The sequence below is a fragment of the Oncorhynchus keta genome, chromosome 19, assembly GCF_023373465.1.
Source record: "Oncorhynchus keta strain PuntledgeMale-10-30-2019 chromosome 19, Oket_V2, whole genome shotgun sequence".
NCBI lineage: Eukaryota > Metazoa > Chordata > Actinopteri > Salmoniformes > Salmonidae > Oncorhynchus > Oncorhynchus keta.
In genome coordinates, this window is record NC_068439.1 from 83,101,495 (window position 1) to 83,126,222 (window position 24,728).

General features: G+C 43.7%; 2 protein-coding genes across 2 annotated transcripts; one reads left to right on the forward strand and one right to left on the reverse strand.

Moving 5' to 3' along the window:
* The first annotated feature begins 1,502 nt into the window (after positions 1-1,502).
* baalcb (BAALC binder of MAP3K1 and KLF4 b) lies at positions 1,503-11,560 on the forward strand. Its single transcript, XM_035765587.2, has 4 exons — positions 1,503-1,743; positions 2,300-3,378; positions 5,090-5,283; positions 8,555-11,560. Exons 2-4 carry the CDS (start codon positions 3,192-3,194, stop codon positions 8,735-8,737), a joined length of 564 nt encoding a protein of 187 aa, XP_035621480.1. The 5' UTR covers positions 1,503-1,743; positions 2,300-3,191; the 3' UTR covers positions 8,738-11,560.
* Positions 10,661-11,404, reverse strand: LOC127909079 (uncharacterized). The gene has a single exon (XM_052468981.1). The coding sequence runs from the start codon at positions 11,402-11,404 to the stop codon at positions 10,661-10,663; it is 744 nt and encodes a 247-aa protein (XP_052324941.1).
* Positions 11,561-24,728: the final 13,168 nt, after the last annotated feature.

Genomic DNA, 24,728 nt, shown 5'->3' on the forward strand with positions numbered 1-24,728 from the left:
TGTTGAAGAGGCCTACGAGCGTAAGAAACTGCGTTACACAGAGTTGGCAGCAGACGCAACTCAGCGTGGCTGGAATGCAAAGGTCTGGCCAGTTGAAGTGGGATGCAGAGGTTTCGTGGCTTCTTCCATCATCAGGTTGCTGAAAGAACTTTCTCAAGCAGCTGAAAGAGGCAGCCAGTGGATCTGGATCAAACGGAAGGACCCTTGCTGGGCTATAACTTCATGACCCCCCACCCCCACCTGAGAACCCAATTCAGATCCCTCCAACTTGAGGAGGGCATATGAGGTATGCGGTCAGCTGTATGGCTGGCTCAGGGAAGAGGACGCCCCTGCCTTGCATAGTCCCATGGGACATCTTAATTGGGCATGGGACACAAGCTAAGGCTTGATTACCCTTTAGCTGGCCACCTTTGATGAGGGTGTTTAGTGATTAAAGGCCGAAACACCCACTGATTCGAAGGCACACTACTGAGGATGTGTCCCAAAATTGACATCTTACCCCAGTCTAAGAAATAAACCTCCCATGCCACTCTGTCAACATCACGGCAAATCTCATGTGAGTGCATTCCATCTATTGGCACAATGGACAGTTTTTAACATCTCGTCCCGTGTTTTATGATTCTTAGATCGACTTCATAGATTATATTATAGATCGACTTTATAGATTATATTATAGATCGACTTCATAGATTATATTATACATTATATTATAGATCGACTTCATAGATTATATTATACATTATATTATAGATCGACTTCATAGATTATATTATAGATCGACTTTATAGATTATATTATAGATCGACTTCATAGATTATATTATACATTATATTATAGATCGACTTTATAAATTATATTATAGATTGACTTCATAGATTATATTATACATTATATTATAGATCGACTTCATAGATTATATTATACATTATATTATAGATCGACTTCATAGATTATATTAAAGGGGTTATTTAAAGGGTTTTCCAATGGGGACAGCCGAAGAACCCTTTTTTTCTGTGTAGGAGAACAAGGACCATAATGGGAGCTTCCCAAACGGCATCACATTCCCTGTTGATCAAAGTCCTATGGGCCTCATCAACAGTAGTGCACTATTTAGGGAATGGGGTGCCATTTGGGATGCACATCATCTCTTTAGCATTACACAATACATCTGACTCATACTTAGATGCCTCACAGTGAGCAGAGAGTAGGTGTGTCAGGGATTTTACATCCAGCATCATGACCTGTTTTTACTTTAGTTGATTTGAGTTCCAATGTACTCTGAGTAGCCAGGTAAAATAAGGAATACAAATATATTTTTCAAAGAGCAATTAATTACAATGTAATTACCTGTAATGCACATTGTAAATATAATCCAGTGTGATGCTTTAATCAAGAGAAGAAGGTCTAATAAATGACAGTATGTTTTTTTCACTATAGCCCCATTACGGAGAATATGTGAGACACGAATCAAGAGACTGCAGATGACGTGGCATTTCTACTATCAATGTTCAAATTGGCTACAAGCACTAATATGCGCGCATAAAGCAGGCTCGTTCACGCTTGCGAGCGCCAGCCCCCGCGCGCGTAACACACACACACACACACACGCGCGGTGAAGGGGGAGTGTCATTATTGGCCCAGTGGTTCTACTGGCTCTGGTGGAAGGCTACTCGCTCTGAAAGGAGGGATGCGAGGAGGAGAGGTCAGGCGGAAAAAGAGGAACCCGTTGGATGTCCGTGGATAGTAAGTAAATGAATGCAAGCGCGAGACTATTGTTATTGCTTTTTATATCAGATGAACACACGAAAAAAAGGGTAGCCTTTCTAACAGCTGAATATTAGCCATTCGTGTTCATATTTTATTTTTCTTCCGTCGCATCTGTCTAATTTTCTATTGAAACGTCATTGATTTATTGTGATGTTATTATGGCCCACAACGACATAGATGTGGTGCTCTGTGTTGTCGTACTGTTATTACAGGCGTGTGCCAATACATCGCTAATGCATACAGTATTTCGATACATTGGTAAAATAAAAAAAATAAAAAATAAATAAATAAATATATATATGTGATTTCAAAATCCCAAACAGTAATTTTCATTTTGCACAAAAAAACGTCCAAAAAAACACGCCAAATATTAGACATGGAAACAATCAATTAAGATGACAGTCACCCTACTTGCTGTGTCAGATAGGCTTGAGGCATTTCATTTCAATCATAAAACAGCAGCTAATAACACAACAAGATGTCACTTTATAATGCACAACAAATGACATGCTTTCTCCATCCTTTCCCCTAGGCAAAACCCCTCAGGCTCCCTTCCCTGACAGACTGATATGTCTTTGGACCAATGGGGTGTTGATAATGCAGGCGCAGAGGTTGGCCAGGTGAGATGTAAGACCCGCCCACTGTGTGTCCTACTTCACCTGCACAGGAACAGGAATCTGTAGAAAAAAAAGACCCCAACAATTCTTCTGAAACAAATCAACAGAAGTGATTTTAAGAAAATGGCGGAAAATCGAACAAATGGGTACTGGTAGAAAATGCCACTACAAACCACCTCACCCTTCCCCTTGAGAGAGGATTGCATCTCCTGCTGATTTCTTGATATCTGGCGGATTCTTTTCTTAGATCTCATGTATTTGGTACATTGCAATCAACCCCAGGCATCCTGCTGGCCCACCAACCTATTAGACCAAGAGGACATCCGGGTCTCCTGCTGACTCACCAACCCATTAGACCAAGTAGACATCCCGGTCTCCTGTTGACTCACCAACCTTATTAGACCAAAGGTCAGAGGGCAACATCAGAGTTAACTTAGGGTTACAACATCCGGGCTTACGAGTCCCAGTAAGGGCTATCTCTTCAAGAGAGTGGGATTCCAAATCACCTCTGAAACACAGAATCCACAGCTCTGATCCCTCCCTTCTCTGCGCCCGCTGAGAGGAGGTACCTGTCTGTCTCTTAATTTTCCGGTCTCTGTCTGAGAGGAGGTACCCATCTGTCTCTTCATTTTCCTGTCTCTGTCTGAGAGGAGGTACCTGTCTGTCTCTTAATTTTCCTGTCTCTGTCTGAGAGGACCCAAGAGCCAGAGTCCCGCCGTTTGGGTTTCTCCCTCCTCTTTCTCTGTCTGAGGAGAACCTGGTCTGTCCCTCGCTCCCTGCTAAGTAGGAGGAACTATAGGAGGCACCATGGGGTGTGGTGGCAGCAGGACTGATGTTCTGGAGCCCAGGTACCTGGAGAGCTGGACCAAGGAAACAGAATCTACCTGGCTGACCAGTACAGACACAGACATCCCACTCTCCTCCATACAGAGTATGGATATCCCTTCTGAGAACTCATCTGAAAGCTTCGTCTCTGAGAAAACCATCACACCTGGTAAGAGAACCTACCTGGTTCGGCTTTAGGCTGCACCTGAAACGCCATTTTATTTGCTATATAGACCTCTGGGCCAAAGTATTGCACTATGTACAGTAGGGCACACGTGTCAAACTCATTCCACAGAGGGCCGAGTGTCTGCAGGTTCTCACTCCTCACTTAAGGTCACTGATTAGTAAGGAACTCCCCTCATCTGGTTGTCTAGGTCCCTGATTATTAAGGAACTCCCCTCACCTGGTTGTCTAGGTCACTGATTATTAAGGAACTCCCTTCACCTGGTTGTCTAGGTCACTGATTATTAAGGAACTCCCCTCACCTGGTTGTCTAGGTCCCTGATTATTAAGGAACTCCCCTCACCTGGTTGTCTAAGTCCCTGATTATTAAGGAACTCTCCTCACCTGGTTGTCTAGGTCACTGATTATTAAGGAACTCCCTTCACCTGGTTGTCTAGGTCCCTGATTATTAAGGAACTCCCTCACCTGGTTGTCTAGGTCACTGATTATTAAGGAACTCCCCTCACCTGGTTGTCTAGGTCCCTGATTATTAAGGAACTCCCCTCACCTGGTTGTCTAGGTCACTGATTATTAAGGAACTCCCCTCACCTGGTTGTCTAGGTCACTGATTATTAAGGAACTCCCCTCACCTGGTTGTCTAGGTCACTGATTAATTATTAAGGAACTCCCCTCACCTGGTTGTCTAGGTCACTGATTATTAAGTTAATCCCCTCACCTGGTTGTCTAGGTCACCGATTATTACGGAACTCCCCTCACCTGGTTGTCTAGGTCACTGATTATTACGTTAATCCCCTCACCTGGTTGTCTAGGTCACTGATTATTAAGGAACTCCCCTCACCTGGTTGTCTAGGTCACTGATTATTAAGGAACTCCCCTCACCTGGTTGTCTAGGTCACTGATTATTAAGGAATTCCTCTCACCTGGTTGTCTAGGTCACTGATTATTAAGGAACTCCCCTCACCTGGTTGTCTAGGTCACTGATTATTAAGGAACTCCCCTCACCTGGTTGTCTAGGTCACTGATTATTAAGGAACTCCCCTCACCTGGTTGTCTAGGTCCCTGATTATTAAGGAACTCCCCTCACCTGGTTGTCTAGGTCACTGATTATTAAGTAACTCCCCTCACCTGGTTGTCTAGGTCTTAATTGAAAGGAAAACCCTAAATTCCGCAGACACTAAGCCTTCTGTGGAATGTGTTTGAAGCCAGCAAAGGTTGAAAACATTGCCAAAGGGCCTCTAGTTGCCATGGAAAAGGTAAGTATTTTAGTGGTCACTAAGGGAGATCCATTAGATCCCAAAACAATGTTTAGGCTGCATGACTCAATCACTTAGTGCAGATGTGACAAACCTATGCATCGAGCAGTGGTGTATCAACCAGCTCTCACAGTCTCACATCAGAATTAGACGTTCATCCATGTTTCTCAAACGTCAAATTTAGAAGTTGTTCGAAAACGTCAAATTCTTATTTACAATGGTGGCCAACTCCGGCCAAACCCAGACGACACTGGGCCAATTGCGCACCGCCCTATGGGACTCCCAATCATGGCCAGTTGTGATACAGCATGGATTTGAACCAGGGTGTCTGTATCGATGCCTCTCGCACTGAGATGCAGTGCCTTAGACCGCTGTGCAACTTGGGAGCCCACTGCACAAGAGACTGGTCGATAAAGGGGGACATTAAAAGGTGTTTTCTTCTAGATGCAGATTTCTTTGAAGACGGCTTGCCTGCCCCAGCCCAGGCCTATCTACAGGTGTGCTCTGACATGTCTGAAGCAGGACTGAACAATGTGAAGCTGAGTGCCCACCCTGCAATACTGCCCTCCCACAACCAGGCGCTTCAGCCCTCACCTGTCACAGTACAGAGAAGAAGCGTCCTACGCACTGAGGAAATAGTAAGTCAACTCTATCACTGAGGGAATAGTAAGTCAACTCTATCACTGAGGGAATAGTAAGTCAACTCTATCACTGAGGGAATAGTAAGTCAACTCTATCACTGAGGGAATAGTAAGTCAACTCTATCACTGAGGGAATAGTAAGTCAACTCTATCACTGAGGGAATAGTATGTCAACTCTATCACTGAGGGAATAGTAAGTCAACTCTATCACTGAGGGAATAGTATGTCAACTCTATCACTGAGGGAATAGTAAGTCAACTCTATCACTGAGGGAATAGTAAGTCAACTCTATCACTGAGGGAATAGTAAGTCAACTCTATCACTGAGGGAATAGTAAGTCAACTCTATCACTGAGGGAATAGTAAGTCAACTCTATCACTGAGGGAATAGTAAGTCAACTCTATCACTGAGGGAATAGTAAGTCAACTCTATCACTGAGGGAATAGTAAGTCAACTCTATCACTGAGGGAATAGTAAGTTAATGGTTGAATCTTAAAAGTATTTTCCTCGATTCTCTCTCATCTCCTTCTCAAAATGGGAACCTGTAAGAGCATTGGAGGAGAACATACCACATTCATAACCCGTACATACCCCATCCATAACCCGTACATGCCACATCCATAACCCGTACATACCACATCCATAACCCGTACATACCACATCCTTAACCCGTACATACCACATCCATAACCCGTACATACCACATTCATAACCCGTACACACCACATCCATAACCCGTACATACCACATCCATAACCCGTACATACCCCATCCATAACCCGTACATACCACATCCATAACCCGTACATACCACATCCATAACCCGTACATACCACATCCATAACCCGTACATACCACATCCATCACCCGTACATACCACATCCATAACCCGTACATACCACATCCATAACCCGTACATACCACATCCATAACCCGTACATACCACATCCATAACCCGTACATACCACATCCATAACCCGTACATACCACATCCATAACCCGTACATACCACATCCATAACCCGTACATACCCCATTCATAACCCGTACATACCACATCCATAACCCGTACATACCACATCCATAACCCGTACATACCACATCCATAACCCGTACATACCACATCCATCACCCGTACATACCACATCCATAACCCGTACATACCACATCCATAACCCGTACATACCACATCCATAACCCGTACATACCACATCCATAACCCGTACATACCACATCCATAACCCGTACATACCACATCCATAACCCGTATACCACATCCATAACCCGTACATACCACATCCATAACCCGTACATACCACATCCATAACCCGTACATACCACATCCATAACCCGTACATACCACATCCATAACCCGTACACACCACATTCATAACCCGTACATACCACATCCATAACCCGTACATACCACATCCATAACCCGTACATACCACATCCATAACCCGTACATACCACATCCATAACCCGTACATACCACATCCATAACCCGTACATACCACATCCATAACCCGTACATACCACATCCATAACCCGTACATACCACATCCATAACCCGTACATACCACATCCATAACCCGTACATACCACATCCATAACCCGTACATACCACATCCATAACCCGTACATACCACATCCATAACCCGTACATACCACATCCATAACCTGTACATACCACATCCATAACCCGTACATACCACATTCATAAGCAATATATTTTATATATTTTTTCAAATACCACAAATTATTATGTTTGCTTATCTAAACTGTTTTTGTCCCTATAATGGTGACTAACCATTCTCTCTTTAGTAACAATTGAAGAGTACCAACATAAGACAACACATTCATACGACACACATTACCAGTCAAAAGTTTGGACACGCCTACTCATTCCAGGGTTTTTCTTTATTTTTACTATTGTCTACATTGTAGAATAATAGTGAAGACATCAAAACTATGAAATAACACATATGGAACCATGTAGTAACCAAAAAAGTGTTAAAGTGCTGAGCACTTGTTGGCTGCTTTTCCTTCACTCTGCGGTCCAACTCATCCCAAACCATCTCATTTGGGTTGATGTCCGGTGATTGTGGAGATCAGGTCATCTGATGAAGCACTCCAGCACTCTCCTTCTTGGTCAAATAGTCCTTACACAGCCTGGATGTGTGTTGGGTCATTGTCCTGTTGAAAAACAAATGATAATCCCACTAAGAGCAAACCAGATGGGATGGCGTATCACTGCAGAATGCTGTGGTAGCCATGTTGGTTAAGTGTGCCTTGAATTCTAAATAAATCACAGACAGTGTCACCAGCAAAGCACCCCACACCATCACACCTCCTCCTCCATGCTTCACGGTGGCAACCACACATGCGGTGATAATCCGTTCACCTACTATGCATCTCACAAAGACATGGCATTTGGAACCAAAAATCGCACATTTGGACTCATCAGACCAAAGGACAGTTGATGTTGAGATGTGTCTGTTACTTGAACTATGTGAAGCATTTATTTCAGATGCAATCTGAGGTGCAGGTAACTCTAATGAACTGATCCTCTGCAGCAGAGGTAACTCTGGGTCTTCCTTTCCTGTGGCGGTCCTTATGAGAGCCAGTTAACTCTAATGAACTGATCCTCTGCAGCAGAGGTAACTCTGGGTCTTCCTTTCCTGTGGCGGTCCTCAGAGCCAGTTTCATCATAGCGCTTGATGGTTTTTGCTACTGCACTTGAAGAAACGTTCAAAGTTCTTGAAATTTTCCGGATTCACTGACCATCATGTCTTAAAAGTAACAATGGACTGTCGTTTCTGTATACCAACTCTACCTTGTCACAACACAACTGATTGGCTCAAGCACATTAAGAGTGAAATAAATTCCACAAATTAATTTTTAACAAGGCACACCTGTTAATTGAAATGCATTCCAGGTGACTACCTTACGAAGCTGGTTGAGAGAATGCCAAGAGTGTGCAAAGCTGCCGTCAAGGCAAAGGGTGGCCACTTTGAGGAATATATCAAATATATATTGATTTGTTTAACACTTTTTTGGTTACTACATGATTCCATATGTGTTATTTCATAGTTTTGACGTCTTCACTATTATTCTACAATGTAGACAATAGTAAAAATATAAAGAAAATCTGTTGAAAGAGTTGGTGTTTCCAAACTATTGACTGGTAGTGTATATACCACATATATACCACATATATACCACATATATACCACATTCATAAAGAGTTGCCCTTGTTCCCCCCACAGACTAAATGGCAAGACAACAGGATGTCCACGAAGCAGGTAACCATCACAGTGACACAGAGCATCAGACACGTGGACAAGAGTGGGAAAATTAAGGAGAAGTCCCTCACCACCTTCGAGGTCATGAAGCCTACGGAGGGCCTGAAGGACGTGGCTGAAGGACGTAGTAGGAACATTAGGGAATAACACCGAGGTCTGAGGGGGTAACGGGACAAAGCTAATGACAGAGTGTGGTTTGGAAAATCAATGATACCAAAATGCTGTTTGAGGTTCATGAAGATGAAAAAAAAGATAATGATTTGATTATAGAGATAGAGGGTTTGAATCCGTGGCACAATTGGTCCGCTATCTCTACCTGGGACCAGACCTGATAAACGAGATACCTCCACGGGCCTGACACCAAATGTTGTCAGGATGAGAGAGTTTGTGACTTTGTCTAACGAAGATGAATGCTTTTTATAAGCTGGGCTTGGGACCAAGATGTAAAACAAAAAAAAAAAGAAAAGAAAAAGCATAAGTACAACTTTGACCTGGTAGGAACTGCACTGCACTGCACTGAACTGAACTGAACTGAACTGCACTGCACTGCACTGCACTGCACTGAACTGAACTGAACTGAACTGAACTGAACTGAACTGAACTGAACTGAACTGAACTGAACTGCACTGCACTGCACTGCACTGCACTGCACTGCACTGCACTGAACTGAACTGAACTGAACTGAACTGAACTGAACTGCACTGAACTGCACTGAACTGAACTGAACTGAACTGAACTGCACTGTAGCGGCTGAATGATCGGCCATATTGAAGACGTATCATAATCTAATGTTCCTAAATAGGAAACATGTCTTGAAGTAGCTCGTTTTGTAATGTACTGTATATGTTTAGTATTTAGCTACGGCCAACTCATTGGACAGTGTTTGTTTGGTCTTTGATGGATGAAAAAAACAGTTTTTAGACTACGATGTTTACAGGAAGGTATGTCTTCTAATGAATAGGCACTTTTTGTGAACAAGACTTTATGAACTAGCTAGTGACTTTACAAACTAATGACTTTATGTACTAGTGACTTTATAAACTAGTGACTTTATAAACTAGTGACTGAATGGCTTGATTAAGAGGTCATGCCATTATATATCTAGTATGAGCTCTACATGAAGAGAGGTTGATTCAATCAGAAAGACAATTTAGTTTCAAACGGATTGACTTGTGAAGTGTGATTATTTAAATCCTTCCTCTAGTGCAGGAATGGGCCACCCCCACTTTTGAAGGCCCTCAGATAAATTCCCTCCCCCCAAATTTAAATAATGAGTTCTGATTTTTGGTGGCCCCACCCCCAATCAAAGTTTCCCTTCCCTGATCTATTGAATGCTTACAGTAGCATCAGCAGATTCTCAATGAAATTCTACGGAAGTTTTAGACGGAAACACTGTGTAGCAGACAGTGGTGAAATACAAATATTTTCTCCCTCTTCATATAATTTATACATACATATTTATCTCAAATTCTAATTCAGTTGAAACACAATGAAGTTGTTATCAATGGCTTAGGATTTACTTTGTTTAAACAATACACAATGAATCTGATTGGTTAGAGATAAGTTTAAACAAAACAATTATTTTGATTGGTTAGATATAAGTTTAAACAAAACAATGAATCTGAATGGTTAGAGATACGTTTAAACAAAACAATGAATCTGATTGGTTAGAGATACGTTCAAACAAAACAATGAATCTGATTGGTTAGAGATACGTTTAAACAAAACAATGAATCTGAATGGCAAATAAGAAAAAAACGGTTAAAAGATCAGACTTATATTGATTGGTTGGAATTGATTGGTCGGAATTGATTGTTTGGAATTGATTGGTTGAATGTTGGTGAGTGTACAACAAAAGGGTAAGCAGTATTTCAATGGTGTTTTACTAATTTACATATTGCCTCAGTGTGATTATCTTGGTACCTATTTGTACTTTTTTAACGTAACAGCTTGTAAGTACACTTTGTCAGGTCATTTTGGCTTAACTCTTTGGTTCAAGTTTATGATATGGACAGTATACAATACATTAACATATAGGGACTTCTTTGTAGTTTTGTTTCCTTTTTTAAGTCACTTCCTAGAATTCTTGAAATGTTTGTACCATCTGTAGATACTTTTGGTTGGAAAACTGTCCACTGGTTGACTGTCCACTGGTTGACTGTCCACTGGAAGACTGTCCACTGGAAGACTGTCCACTGGAAGACTGTCCACTGGAAGACTGTCCACTGGAAGACTGTCCACTGGTTGACTGTCCACTGGTTGACTGTCCACTGGAAGACTGTCCACTGGTTGACTGTCCACTGGTTGACTGTCCACTGGAAGACTGTCCACTGGAAGACTGTCCACTGGTTGACTGTCCACTGGAAGACTGTCCACTGGAAGACTGTCCACTGGTTGACTGTCCACTGGAAGACTGTCCACTGGAAGACTGTCCACTGGAAGACTGTCCACTGGAAGACTGTCCACTGGTTGACTGTCCACTGGAAGACTGTCCACTGGAAGACTGTCCACTGGTTGACTGTCCACTGGAAGACTGTCCACTGGAAGACTGTCCACTGGAAGACTGTCCACTGGTTGACTGTCCACTGGTTGACTGTCCACTGGATGACTGTCCACTGGTTGACTGTCCAACCTGTCCACTGGTTGACTGTCCACTGGTTGACTGTCCAACCTGTCCACTGGTTGCCTGTCCACTGGTTGATTGTCCACTGGTTGACTGTCCACTGGTTGACTGTCCACTGGTTGCCTGTCCACTGGTTGATTGTCCACTGGTTGACTGTCCACTGGTTGACTGTCCACTGGTTGACTGTCCATTGGTTGATTGTCTGCTGGTTGCCTGTCCACTGGTTGACTGTCCACTGGTTGACTGTCCAACCTGTCCACTGGTTGACTGTCCAACCTGTCCACTGGTTGACTGTCTACTGTGTATAATGTTGAACTACATTCCGGCGCATAAACATTTTGACATCACTGGGATCATAAAAATGGATTTTGAAGAATACACTTAAAAGAATGAGACACATGCACATTCCGGTACTGTATGTGTCAAAGTAATGGCATCAGCAAAACATATTAACATTGTTGTGTGTTTGGCAATGCCGGATTAAGTGATATGACATGCTATTCTATAAAATCCTTTCTGTGTAATTAATATTACCTGATTGAGCTAATCATGTAAATGTAATTAACTAGAGAGTCGGGGCACCACAAAATAATATTATAGAGCTGTTATCTTCCGAATAAACTCTTAAAGACCTAGTAATATTTTACATCAATAGCAGAATATTAATCGTCACCTTAATTCAGTCTCATCTGAAAGTTGTAAATTCTTGGTTATCTTCACGAACGCTGGCTAACAAGTTGAATCAGCAATACAAAATTGGGTTTAATTATTTATTTACTAGCTACCTGACTAATCACACAGAATCACACATACACATAATTAATCATAACTTGATTACAAATTATGTCATAAAGTAAACGTCCCTAGTGGGCGGAACAGATATGACAGCTTGTTACACAAAGGAAAAGGGGCTGGGTTTGAGTGAAAGAGCAGGAAGACTGAGGAACAAAGGGCGAAGCTGTGCTATCGTAAATATAGTATCTTATGCATTCTAAATTACCGCCCATTTGGAAAAGGAAAATGCAATAAATATTTACGCTGAGCTGTGCTTCAGTAGGTTGGTGGTAGATGGAAGGCCGTGTTGCCTAACCAAGTCCTTTGAAGAATGTCTCTGGTGGTCAATTGGATACGTTGTAGTAACGTCGTTGTGTGATAGACGGGATACTCTGTATGTTCCTTCCTAACCTGCGTTTGCAGCTGCTGTTGCTACCTCAACGGCTAGGAGGTATCACTTCTGTAGTGAATAAGAGTTCAAAGTTCATACCATTCGCAACCAAGGCTCACGCTGATGTTGGCTTCGTTCTGTAGTTATTATCTGAACCATTCTGACATCGGGCCTTCGTCGTCACATCTTCGAAACAGGAGGTTATATTGTCGTCAAGGCTTTATATAGGAAGGGAGAGGAAGGCGTGTTTGAAAAGTTTTATAGCCCATGTCCCTTCACAGGGGAGGGCCACTGATTGAGCAGACCTATCTTATGAAAACCAAAATCTCTCATTTGGAAGCTAAAATCACATTTCATCCAATCACGAATAATGTTATCTCTATGTTAACCAAAGGGTTTGCAAATGTAACATGAGTAGGGTAGAGAGAGGAAAAAGGGGGGAAGAGGTATTTATGACTGTCATAAACCTACCCCCAGGCCAACGTCATGACAACATCTATCTAGTCAAGATGGATAATCATGATGGATTGTGTAGAAATTATTAGAAAACCTTAGGGTCTGTTTGTGTGGGACTACCTGATTGACTGACTACGTGATTGACTGACTACCTGACTGACTAAGTACCTGACTTGACTGACTACCTGACTGACTAATACCTGACTGACTAATACCTGACTGACTAACTGACTTCCTGACTGACTAACTGACTACCTGACTGACTACCTGACTTGACTGACTACCTGACTGACTAACTGACTACCTGACTGACTACCTGAATGACTAATACCTAACTGACTACCTGACTGACTCATGCCTAACTGACTACCTGACTGACTACCTGACTTGACTGACTACCTGACTTGACTGATGACCTGACTTGACTGACTACCTGACTGACTGACTACCTGACCTGCCTGACTACCTGACTTGACTGACTACCTGACTGACTACCTGACTTGACTGACTACCTGACTGACTGACTGACTACCTGATTGACTACCTGACTGACTGGGGATCACCCAGACTCCTCCCTTTCCATCCTCACAAGAAGAAACCGATCTGCCTCTGTGCCGACTCCAACGAATCTGAGAAGAGGAGACTGACCAATGTAAATGACATTGATGTGTGTTGTGTGTGTTGTGTACGTGGTCTCCCATACTGAAACAGTATTGAGTAAAGGGGGCAGACAGGACCTGACAGAGACTACCCACCACAGAGTAGCTTACTGCTGTTTCCCTGCACACCATCAAAATGTCTCTTTGTTCAGCAGGATCTACCATGAACTGAGATGGACACTCTGGAGTCCCAACCCTATTCCCTATATTATATATACACTGCTCAAAAAAATAAAGGGAACACTTAAACAACACAATGTAACTCCAAGTTAATCACACTTCTGTGAAATAAAACTGTCCACTTAGGAAGCAACAATGATTGACAATAAATGTCACATGCTGTTGTGCAAATGGAATAGACAACAGGTGGAAATTATAGGCAATTAGCAAGACACCCCCAATAAAGGAGTGGTTCTGCAGGTGGTGACCACAGACCACTTCTCAGTTCCTATGCTTCCTGGCTGATGTTTTGGTCACTTTTGAATGCTGGCGGTGCTTTCACTCTAGTGGTAGCATGAGACGGAGTCTACAACCCACACAAGTGGCTCAGGTAGTGCAGCTCATCCAGGATGGCACATCAATGCGAGCTGTGGCAAGAAGGTTTGCTGTGTCTGTCAGCGTAGTGTCCAGGGCATGGAGGCGCTACAAGGAGACAGGCCAGTACATCAGGAGATGTGGAGGAGGCCGTAGGAGGGCAACAACCCAGCAGCAGGACCGCTACCTCCGCCTTTGTGCAAGGAGGAGCAGGAGGAGCACTGCCAGAGCCCTGCAAAATGACCTCCAGCAGGCCACAAATGTGCATGTGTCTGCTCAAACAGTCAGAAACAGACTCCATGAGGGTGGTATGAGGGCCCGACGTCCACAGGTGGGGGTTGTGCTTACAGCCCAACACCGTGCAGGACGTTTGGCATTTGCCAGAGAACACCAAGATTGGAAAATTCGCCACTGGCGCCCTGTGCTCTTCACAGATGAAAGCAGGTTCACACTGAGCACATGTGACAGACGTGACAGAGTCTGGAGACGCCATGGAGAACGTTCTGCTGCCTGCAACATCCTCCAGCATGACCGGTTTGGTGGTGGGTCAGTCATGGTGTGGGGTGGCATTTCTTTGGGGGGGCCGCACATCCCTCCATGTGCTCGCCAGAGGTAGCCTGACTGCCATTAGGTACCGAGATGAGATCCTCAGACCCCTTGTGAGACCATATGCTGGTGCGGTTGGCCCTGGGTTCCTCCTAATGCAAGACAGTGCTAGACCTCATGTGGCTGGAGTGTGTCAGCAGTTCCTGCAAGAGGAAGGCATTGATGCTATGGACTGGCCCGCTCGTTCCCCAGACCTGAATCCAATTGAGCACATCTGGGACATCATGTCTCGCTCCATCTGTTGCACCACAGACTGTCCAGGAGTTGGCGGAGGCTTTAGTCCAGGTCTGGGAGGAGATCCCTCATGAGACCATCCGTCACCTCATCAGGAGCATGCCCAGGCGTTGTAGGGAGGTCATACAGGCACGTGGAGGCCACACACACTACTGAGCCTCATTTTGACTTGTTTTAAGGACATTACATCAAAGTTGGATCAGCCTGTAGTGTGGTTTTCCACTTTAATTTTGAGTGTGACTCCAAATCCAGACCTCCATGGGTTGATAAATTTGATTTCCATTGATCATTTTTGTGTGATTTTGTTGTCAGCACAGTCAACTATGTAAAGAAAATTGTATTTAATAAGAATATTTCATTCATTCAGATCTAGGTGTTATTTAATGCTCCCTTTATTATTTTGACCAGTGTATATTGCACTAGGGCTCTATAGTAGTTTATACACTGAGTATACAAAACATTAGAAACACCTTCCTATTATTGAGTTGTAATCCCCCCTCCTACAATATGCCGAAAGCGTTCCACAGAGATGCTGGCTCATGTTGACTCAAATTTCCTCCCATAGTTTCAAGTTGGCTGGATGTCCTTTGGGTGGTGGACCATTCTTGATACAAACGGGAAACTGTTGAGTGTGAAAAACCCAGCAGCGTTGCAGTTCTTGACTCAAACCAGTACACCTGGCACCTACCACAATACCACAATACCCTGTTTAAAAGGCACTTCGATATTTTGTCTTTCCCATTCACCCTCTGAATGACACACATACACAATCAATGTCCCAATTGTCTCAAGGTTTAAAAATCCTCCTTTAACCTGTCTTCATCTACACGGGTTGCAGTGGATTTAACAAGTGACAGCAATAAGTGATCACAGCCTTCACCTGGATTCACCTGGTCAGTCTATGTCATGAAAAGTGGAGGTGTTCCTAATGTTTTGTACACTCAGTGTAGGTAGTGTACTAAATAGGGAGTGGGGTACCATTTGACTCTTCAGACGAACAGTCACAACATCATCCTATCATCTTATAGAAAAAATATGGCCTTCCTTCATAAAGCCAGTATGAGGAAACAGCTTGACCTCTGTCTATAAGGCCAGGCCTTCCTTCATAAAGCCAGTGTGAGGAAACAGCTTGACCTCTGTCTATAAGGCCAGGCCTTCCTTCATGAAGCCAGTATGAGGAAACAGCTTGATCTCTGTCTATAAGGCCAGGCCTTCCTTCATAAAGCCAGTATGAGGAAATAGCTTGATCTCTGTCTATAAGGCCCGGCCTTCCTTCATAAAGCCAGTATGAGGAAACAGCTTGACCTCTGTCTATAAGGCCAGGCCTTCCTTCATAAAGCCAGTATGAGGAAATAGCTTGATCTCTGTCTATAAGGCCCGGCCTTCCTTCATAAAGCCAGTATGAGGAAACAGCTTGGCCTCTGTCTATAAGGCCAGGCCTTCCTTCATAAAGCCAGTATGAGGAAACAGCTTGACCTCTGTCTATAAGGCCAGGCCTTCCTTCATAAAGCCAGTATGAGGAAACAGCTTGGCCTCTGTCTATAAGGCCTTCCTTCATAAAGCCAGTGTGAGGAAACAGCTTGACCTCTGTCTATAAGGCCTTCCTTCATAAAGCCAGTGTGAGGAAACAGCTTGACCTCTGTCTATAAGGCCAGGCCTTCCTTCATAAAGCCAGTGTGAGGAAACAGCTTGACCTCTGTCTATAAGGCCAGGCCTTCCTTCATAAAGCCAGTATGAGGAAACAGCTTGACCTCTGTCTATAAGGCCTTCCTTCATAAAGCCAGTATGAGGAAACAGCTTGAACTCTGTCTATAAGGCCAGGCCTTCCTTCATAAAGCCAGTATGAGGAAACAGCTTGACCTCTGTCTATAAGGCCTTCCTTCATAATGCCAGTGTGAGGAAACAGCTTGACCTCTGTCTATAAGGCCTTCCTTCATAAAGCCAGTATGAGGAAACAGCTTGATCTCTGTCTATAAGGCCTTCCTTCATAATGCCAGTGTGAGGAAACAGCTTGACCTCTGTCTATAAGGCCTTCCTTCATAAAGCCAGTGTGAGGAAACAGCTTGACCTCTGTCTATAAGGCCAGGCCTTCCTTCATAAAGCCAGTGTGAGGAAACAGCTTGACCTCTGTCTATAAGGCCTTCCTTCATAAAGCCAGTATGAGGAAACAGCTTGACCTCTGTCTATAAGGCCAGGCCTTCCTTCATAAAGCCAGTATGAGGAAACAGCTTGATCTCTGTCTATAAGGCCAGGCCTTCCTTCATAAAGCCAGTATGAGGAAACAGCTTGACCTCTGTCTATAAGGCCAGGCCTTCCTTCATAAAGCCAGTATGAGGAAACAGCTTGATCTCTGTCTATAAGGCCAGGCCTTCCTTCATAAAGCCAGTATGAGGAAACAGCTTGACCTCTGTCTATAAGGCCCGGCCTTCCTTCATAAAGCCAGTATGAGGAAACAGCTTGACCTCTGTCTATAAGGCCAGGCCTTCCTTCATAAAGCCAGTATGAGGAAACAGCTTGATCTCTGTCTATAAGGCCTTCCTTCATAAAGCCAGTATGAGGAAACAGCTTGGCCTCTGTCTATAAGGCCTTCCTTCATAAAGCCAGTATGAGGAAACAGCTTGGCCTCTGTCTATAAGGCCTTCCTTCATAAAGCCAGTATGAGGAAACAGCTTGACCTCTATCTATAAGGCCAGGCCTTCCTTCATAAAGCCAGTATGAGGAAACAGCTTGGCCTCTGTCTATAAGGCCTTCCTTCATAAAGCCAGTACGAGGAAACAGCTTGACCTCTGTCTATAAGGCCTTCCTTTATAAAGTATGGCTTCCTCTCTGGCCAGGACGTATTCCTGCATCGAATCACTGGGTAAGTGGAACAGCAGAGGATGGAGAAAGTGAAAATTAGTTTCACACAATCTGATGTGAGGCACAGAAGAGTGCACAACGGTATTCACCTCCTAATATCACTACAAGCTTGATGTTCTCAAATGCTTTATAAATAATATCTCTGAACGGTAGGCGCGGTGTTTGATCAAATCAAAGGTCATTTGTCACGTGTGTGTGTGTGTGTGTGTGTGTGTGTGTGTGTGTGTGTGTGTGTGTGTGTGTGTGTGTGTGTGTGTGTGTGTGTGTGTGTGTGTGTGTGTGTGTGTGTGTGTGTGTGTGTGTGTGTGTGTGTGTGTGTGTGTGTGTGTGTGTGTGTGTGTGTGTGTGTGTGTGTGTGTGTGTGTGTGTGTGTGTGTGTGTGTGTGTGTGTGTAAGAAATATAACAACAGTAGAAAGACATTTGAAAAAAGAGTATACAGACACCTGTTAGTAGCAAGGCTCTATACAGACACCTGTTAGTAGCAAGGCTCTATACAGACACCTGTTAGTAGCAAGGCTCTATACAGACACCTGTTAGTAGCAAGGCTCTATACAGACACCTGTTAGTAGCAAGGCTCTATACAGACACCTGTTAGTAGCAAGGCTCTATACAGACACCTGTTAGTAGCAAGGCTCTATACAGACACCTGTTAGTAGCAAGGCTCTATACAGACACCTGTTAGTAGCAAGGCTCTATACAGACACCTGTTAGTAGCAAGGCTCTATACAGACACCTGTTAGTAGCAAGGCTCTATACAGACACCTGTTAGTAGCAAGGCTCTATACAGACACCTGTTAGTAGCAAGGCTCTATACAGACACCTGTTAGTAGCAAGGCTCTATACAGACACCTGTTAGTAGCAAGGCTCTATACAGACACCTGTTAGTAGCAAGGCTCTATACAGACACCTGTTAGTCAGGCTGATTGAGGTAGTATGCACATGTAGGTAAAGTTAAAGTGACTATGAATATATGATGAACAGAGAGTAGCAGCAGCGTATAAGAGGGGTTGGGGGGGGGCACAATGCAAATAGTACGGGAAGCCATTTGATTACCTGTTCAGGAGTCTTATGGCTTGGGGGTAAAAACTGTTGAGAAGCCGTATTGTCCCAGACTTGGCCTTTCAAAGCACTTCATGGCCACGGACGTGAGTGTTACGATGGTATGCTCATTAAAACATGACTTGATCATCAAGCATTTCGCTACACTCGCATTAACACCTGCTAACCACGTGTATGTGACAAATACAATTTGATTTGATTTGATCCACTCAGCGTCATCCCACTGAAAGGCCCACAGTACACAATAACACAATATATTATTGATGACAAGGAAAAGACAGTCTAACCTAAAAAAATAAAAAATAAAAAAACCTTGGACTGTTTACGCTAAACAAAAGAGACGAGGAGTTACGCTTTCAGGAGCTGATGGAGAGAAAAAAAACACTAAGCCCCCCCACCGCCCCACCTCGACTGGTTACCGCGGCAACCACATTCCACCGTTGCTTGCTGCCGCCCCAACGCAGGACGATGTGTTCCAAATGGCAGCCTATTATTGCCTTATGAAGAGCCTTTATGGGCCTCGGTCAAAAGTAGTGCACTGTACGAGAATGACGTTTAAAAAAGCCTTTAAAAGCCGTAGGGCTTCTCTGCATGGGGTCTGCAGGCCAATTAATGGTATATTAGGGAATCCCCCTCCACCACTCCCACAAATTGGGGAAAACAAACATTCTTTCCCATGTTTTAAAGACATAACCAAATATGTGGGAACTGTGGGGACCCGGTGTCTCTTCAGACTGTTCAGAGTGGGAGAGTGGGAACTGTGGGGACCCGGTGTCTCTTCAGGCTATTCGGAGTGGGAGAGTGGGAACTGTGGGGAGTAGGAGAGCGGGAACTGTGGGGAGTAGGAGAGTGGGAACTGTGGGGTCCCGGTGTCTCTTCAGACTATTCGGAGTGGGAGAGTGGGAACTGTGGGGAGTAGGAGAGTGGGAACTGTGGGGAGTAGGAGAGTGGGAACTGTGGGGTCCCGGTGTCTCTTCAGACTATTCGGAGTGGGAGAGTGGGAACTGTGGGGAGTAGGAGAGTGGGAACTGTGGGGACCTGGTGTCTCTTCAGGCTATTCGGAGTAGGAGAGTGGGAACTGTGGGGACCTGGTGTCTCTTCAGACTGTTCGGAGTGGGAGAGTGGGAACTGTGGGGACCAGGTGTCTCTTCAGACTGTTCGGAGTGGGAGAGTGGGAACTGTGGGGAGTAGGAGAGTGGGAACTGTGGGGACCTGGTGTCTCTTCAGACTGTTCGGAGTGGGAGAGTGGGAACTGTGGGAACCCGGTGTCCAAGTAGACTACACGTAGCTATGTGTGTGGAAAACATTTCATCACATGTAAGATATTTAACTTGTTAAGTACAGTCTGTTTGTACACCACTCTCTACTTGTAGCTGTACAGTCTCTTAGTAACACCACTCTCTACTTGTAGTTGTACAGTCTCTTAGTAACACCACTCTCTACTTGTAGCTGTACAGTCTGTTAGTAACACCACTCTCTACTTGTAGCTGTACAGTCTGTTAGTAACACCACTCTCTACTTGTAGCTGTACAGTCTGTTAGTAACACCACTCTCTACTTGTAGCTGTACAGGCTGTTAGTACACCACTCTCTACTTGTAGCTGTACAGTCTGTTAGCAACACCACTCTCTACTTGTAGCTGTACAGTCTCTTAGTAACACCACTCTCTACTTGTAGCCGTACAGTCCGTTTGTTTGTGTTCTTGGTCTTGTGGTCGCTAGCTAGCTAGCACCGTCATGAAAAGAAGCATGAGGGAAGCCCTACCATATTACATTTCTCTAAGTCGTGAGAACGCCCGGGGGCAGGCGATGTTGAAAAGTCATCTTTAGACATGTTCTACTTTTCTTAAATGTAGTTTTGTAATCGTCTAAAACAAGCAGACAACAAAAAAATGGAGATTGAAAAAGTTATTTTCTGTGATACCTTGGTAACCACAGGTTATTTTCTGTGATACCTTGGTAACCACAGGTTCTTTTCTGTGATACCTTGGTAACCACAGGTTCTTTTCTGTGATACCTTGGTAACCACAGGTTCTTTTCTGTAATACCTTGGTAACCACAGGTTCTTTTCTGTGATACCTTGGTAACCACAGGTTCTTTTCTGTGATACCTTGGTAACCACAGGTTATTTTCTTTGATACCTTGGTAACCACAGGTTCTTTTATGTGATACCTTGGTAACCACAGGTTCTTTTCTGTGATACCTTGGTAACCACAGGTTCTTTTCTGTGATACCTTGGTAACCACAGGTTCTTTTCTGTGATACCTTGGTAACCACAGGTTCTTTTCTGTGATACCTTGGTAACCACAGGTTCTTTTCTGTGATACCTTGGTAACCACAGGTTATTTTCTGTGATACCTTGGTAACCACAGGTTTTTTTCCCCACAGGCGGGCAGGGCCGTGATGTTCTAGCTAACAACGATTGGGACTATAGAAGACCTCACAATGGGCCCAAGGGCTCCAGGCCCAGTCCTGAATGAGGTCAACAGACACCCCACAGAGCGGCTTCAAAGACTGGTGGATAGAAGTGGTTTGTATGGGGCTCTCAGGGTCTAAAAATAATACCAGGATAATACCTACTCAAGTGATATAGTCTTTTATTGGGATGATCAGTAAGGATAAGGACGTTTCAACAGATGCTTTTCTATTCACGTTCATTTAAGCAACAGTACGACAGTTTACATCCTTTGATTCTCACATTTATAGTCCTGAGGTTTTAAAGCTGTGTTTACATGGGCAACCCCGTTTTGTTCATCTTTAGATCAATTGGTTATTTTGCCAATAATTGGATAAAAACCAGGGCCTCGTTCAGCAGGACACAACTTTGGCCAATGTTCAGATATAAATGTATAAATTATATAAAACAAGCACATCTCCAGGATACAGAATAAGGATCTTGTTCTATCTGCAGCTCTATGTCTATCTACAGCTCTTTTTCTATCTGCATCTCTATCTGTAGCTCTAGTTCTATATGCAGCTCTATATCTATCTGTAGCTCTAGTTCTATATGCAGCTCTAGGTCTATATGCAGCTCTAGTTATATCTGCAACTCTAGTTCTATATGCAGCTCTAGTTCTATCTGTAGATTTAGTTCTATCTGCAGCTCTAATTCTATATGCAGCTCTAGTTATATCTGCATCTCTAATTCTATATGCAGCTCTAGTTATATCTGCATCACTAGTTCTATATGCAGCTCTCGTTCTATCTGTAGCTCTAGTTCTATCTGCAGCTCTAGTTCTATATGCAGCTCTATATCTATCTGCAGATCTAGTTCTATATGCAGCTCAAGATCTATCTGCAGCTCTAGATCTATCTGCAGCTCTAGATCTATCTGCAGCTCTTGTCGTCTATCTGCAGCTCATGTCTACCTGCAGCTCTAGTTCTATCTGCATATCTAATTATATCTGCATATCTAGTTATATCTGCATTTCTAGTTATATCTGCAGCTGTAGTTATATCTGCAGCTCTAGTTCTATCTGCATCTCTAGTTATATCTGCACCTCGTGTCATGTCTACCTGCAGCTCTAGTTCTATATGCAGCTCTTGTCTTGTCTATCTGTATCTATATTTCTGTCTACAGCTCTAGTTTGACATGCAACTATAGATCTATCTGCAGCTCTAGTTCTATATGCAGCTCTAAATCTATCTGCATCTCTGGTTCTATCTGCAGGTCTTGTCATGTCTACCTGCAGCTCTAGATCTATCTGCAGCTTTAGTTCTACATGCAGCTCTAGATCTATCTGCATCTCTATATCTATCTGCAGTTTTTGTCATGTCTACCTGCAGCTCTAGTTATATATGCAGCTCTAGATCTATCTGCATCTCTAGTTATATATGCAGCTCTAGTTCTATCTGCAGCTCTAGTCATATCTGCAGCTCTAGTTCTATCTGCAGCTCTAGTTATATCTGCATCTCTAGTTATATCTGCAGCTCTTATCTCTAGTTATATCTACAGCTCTAGTTCTATCTGCAGCTCCAGTTCCATCTGCATCTCTAGTTCTATCTGCAGCTCTTGTCATGTCTACCTGCATCTCTAGTTCTATCTGCATCTCTAGTTCTATCTGCAGCTCTAGTTCTACCTGCATCTCTAGTTATATCTGCGTCTCTAGTTCTATCTGCAGCTCTAGTTCTACCTGCAGCTCTAGTTCTACCTGCATCTCTAGTTACATCTGCATCTCTAGTTCTATCTGCAGCTTCAGTTATATCTGCATCTCTAGTTCTATCTGCAGCTCTAGTTATGTCTGCAGTTTTTGTCATGTCTATCTGCAGCTCTAGTCATATCTGCAGCTCTAGTCATGTCTATCTGCAGCTCTAGTCTTGTCTATCTGCAGCTCTAGTCATGTCTATCTGCAGCTCTAGTCTTGTCTATCTGCAGCTCTAGTCATGTCTATCTGCAGCTCTAGTCATATCTGCAGCTCTAGTCATATCTGCAGCTCTAGTTATGTCTGCAGCTCTAGTCATGTCTATCTGCAGCTCTAGTCATATCTGCAGCTCTAGTCATGTCTATCTGCAGCTCTAGTTCTACCTGCATCTCTAGTTATATCTGCATCTCTAGTTCTATCTGCAGCTCTAGTCATGTCTATCTGCAGCTCTAGTCATGTCTGCAGCTCTAGTCATGTCTATCTGCAGCTCTAGTCATATCTGCAGCTCTAGTCATGTCTATCTGCAGCTCTAGTCATATCTGCAGCTCTAGTCATGTCTATCTGCAGCTCTAGTCATATCTGCAGCTCTAGTCATGTCTATTTGCAGCTCTAGTCATATCTGCAGCTCTAGTCATATCTGCAGCTCTAGTAATGTCTATTTGCAGCTCTAGTCATGTCTATCTGCAGCTCTAGTCATATCTGCAGCTCTAGTCATGTCTATCTGCAGCTCTAGTCATGTCTATCTGCAGCTCTAGTCATGTCTATCTGCAGCTCTAGTCATATCTGCAGCTCTAGTCATATCTGCAGCTCTAGTCATGTCTATCTGCAGCTCTAGTCATGTCTATCTGCAGCTCTAGTCATATCTGCAGCTCTAGTCATATCTGCAGCTCTAGTTATGTCTGCAGCTCTAGTCATGTCTATCTGCAGCTCTAGTCATATCTGCAGCTCTAGTCATGTCTATCTGCAGCTCTAGTTCTACCTGCATCTCTAGTTATATCTGCATCTCTAGTTCTATCTGCAGCTCTAGTTCTATCTGCAGCTCTAGTCATGTCTATCTGCAGCTCTAGTCATGTCTGCAGCTCTAGTCATGTCTATCTGCAGCTCTAGTCATATCTGCAGCTCTAGTCATGTCTATCTGCAGCTCTAGTCATATCTGCAGCTCTAGTCATGTCTATCTGCAGCTCTAGTCATATCTGCAGCTCTAGTCATGTCTATTTGCAGCTCTAGTCATATCTGCAGCTCTAGTCATATCTGCAGCTCTAGTCATGTCTATTTGCAGCTCTAGTCATGTCTATCTGCAGCTCTAGTCATATCTGCAGCTCTAGTCATATCTGCAGCTCTAGTTATGTCTGCAGCTCTAGTCATGTCTATCTGCAGCTCTAGTCATATCTGCAGCTCTAGTCATGTCTATCTGCAGCTCTAGTTCTACCTGCATCTCTAGTTATATCTGCATCTCTAGTTCTATCTGCAGCTCTAGTTCTATCTGCAGCTCTAGTCATGTCTATCTGCAGCTCTAGTCATGTCTGCAGCTCTAGTCATGTCTATCTGCAGCTCTAGTCATATCTGCAGCTCTAGTCATGTCTATCTGCAGCTCTAGTCATATCTGCAGCTCTAGTCATGTCTATCTGCAGCTCTAGTCATATCTGCAGCTCTAGTCATGTCTATTTGCAGCTCTAGTCATATCTGCAGCTCTAGTCATATCTGCAGCTCTAGTCATGTCTATTTGCAGCTCTAGTCATGTCTATCTGCAGCTCTAGTCATATCTGCAGCTCTAGTCATGTCTATCTGCAGCTCTAGTCATG

Excerpts from the sequence above, each read along its gene's own strand:
- baalcb (XM_035765587.2), top strand. The coding sequence starts at position 3,192 with ATGGGGTGTGGTGGCAGCAGGACTGATGTTCTGGAGCCCAGGTACCTG. Across the intron at positions 3,379-5,089 it reads TGAGAAAACCATCACACCTG|ATGCAGATTTCTTTGAAGAC; the intron begins GTAAGAGAACCT and ends GTTTTCTTCTAG. Across the intron at positions 5,284-8,554 it reads TCCTACGCACTGAGGAAATA|ACTAAATGGCAAGACAACAG; the intron begins GTAAGTCAACTC and ends TTCCCCCCACAG.
- LOC127909079 (XM_052468981.1), bottom strand. The coding sequence starts at position 11,404 with ATGGACAGTCAACCAGTGGACAGTCAACCAGTGGACAGTCAACCAGTG.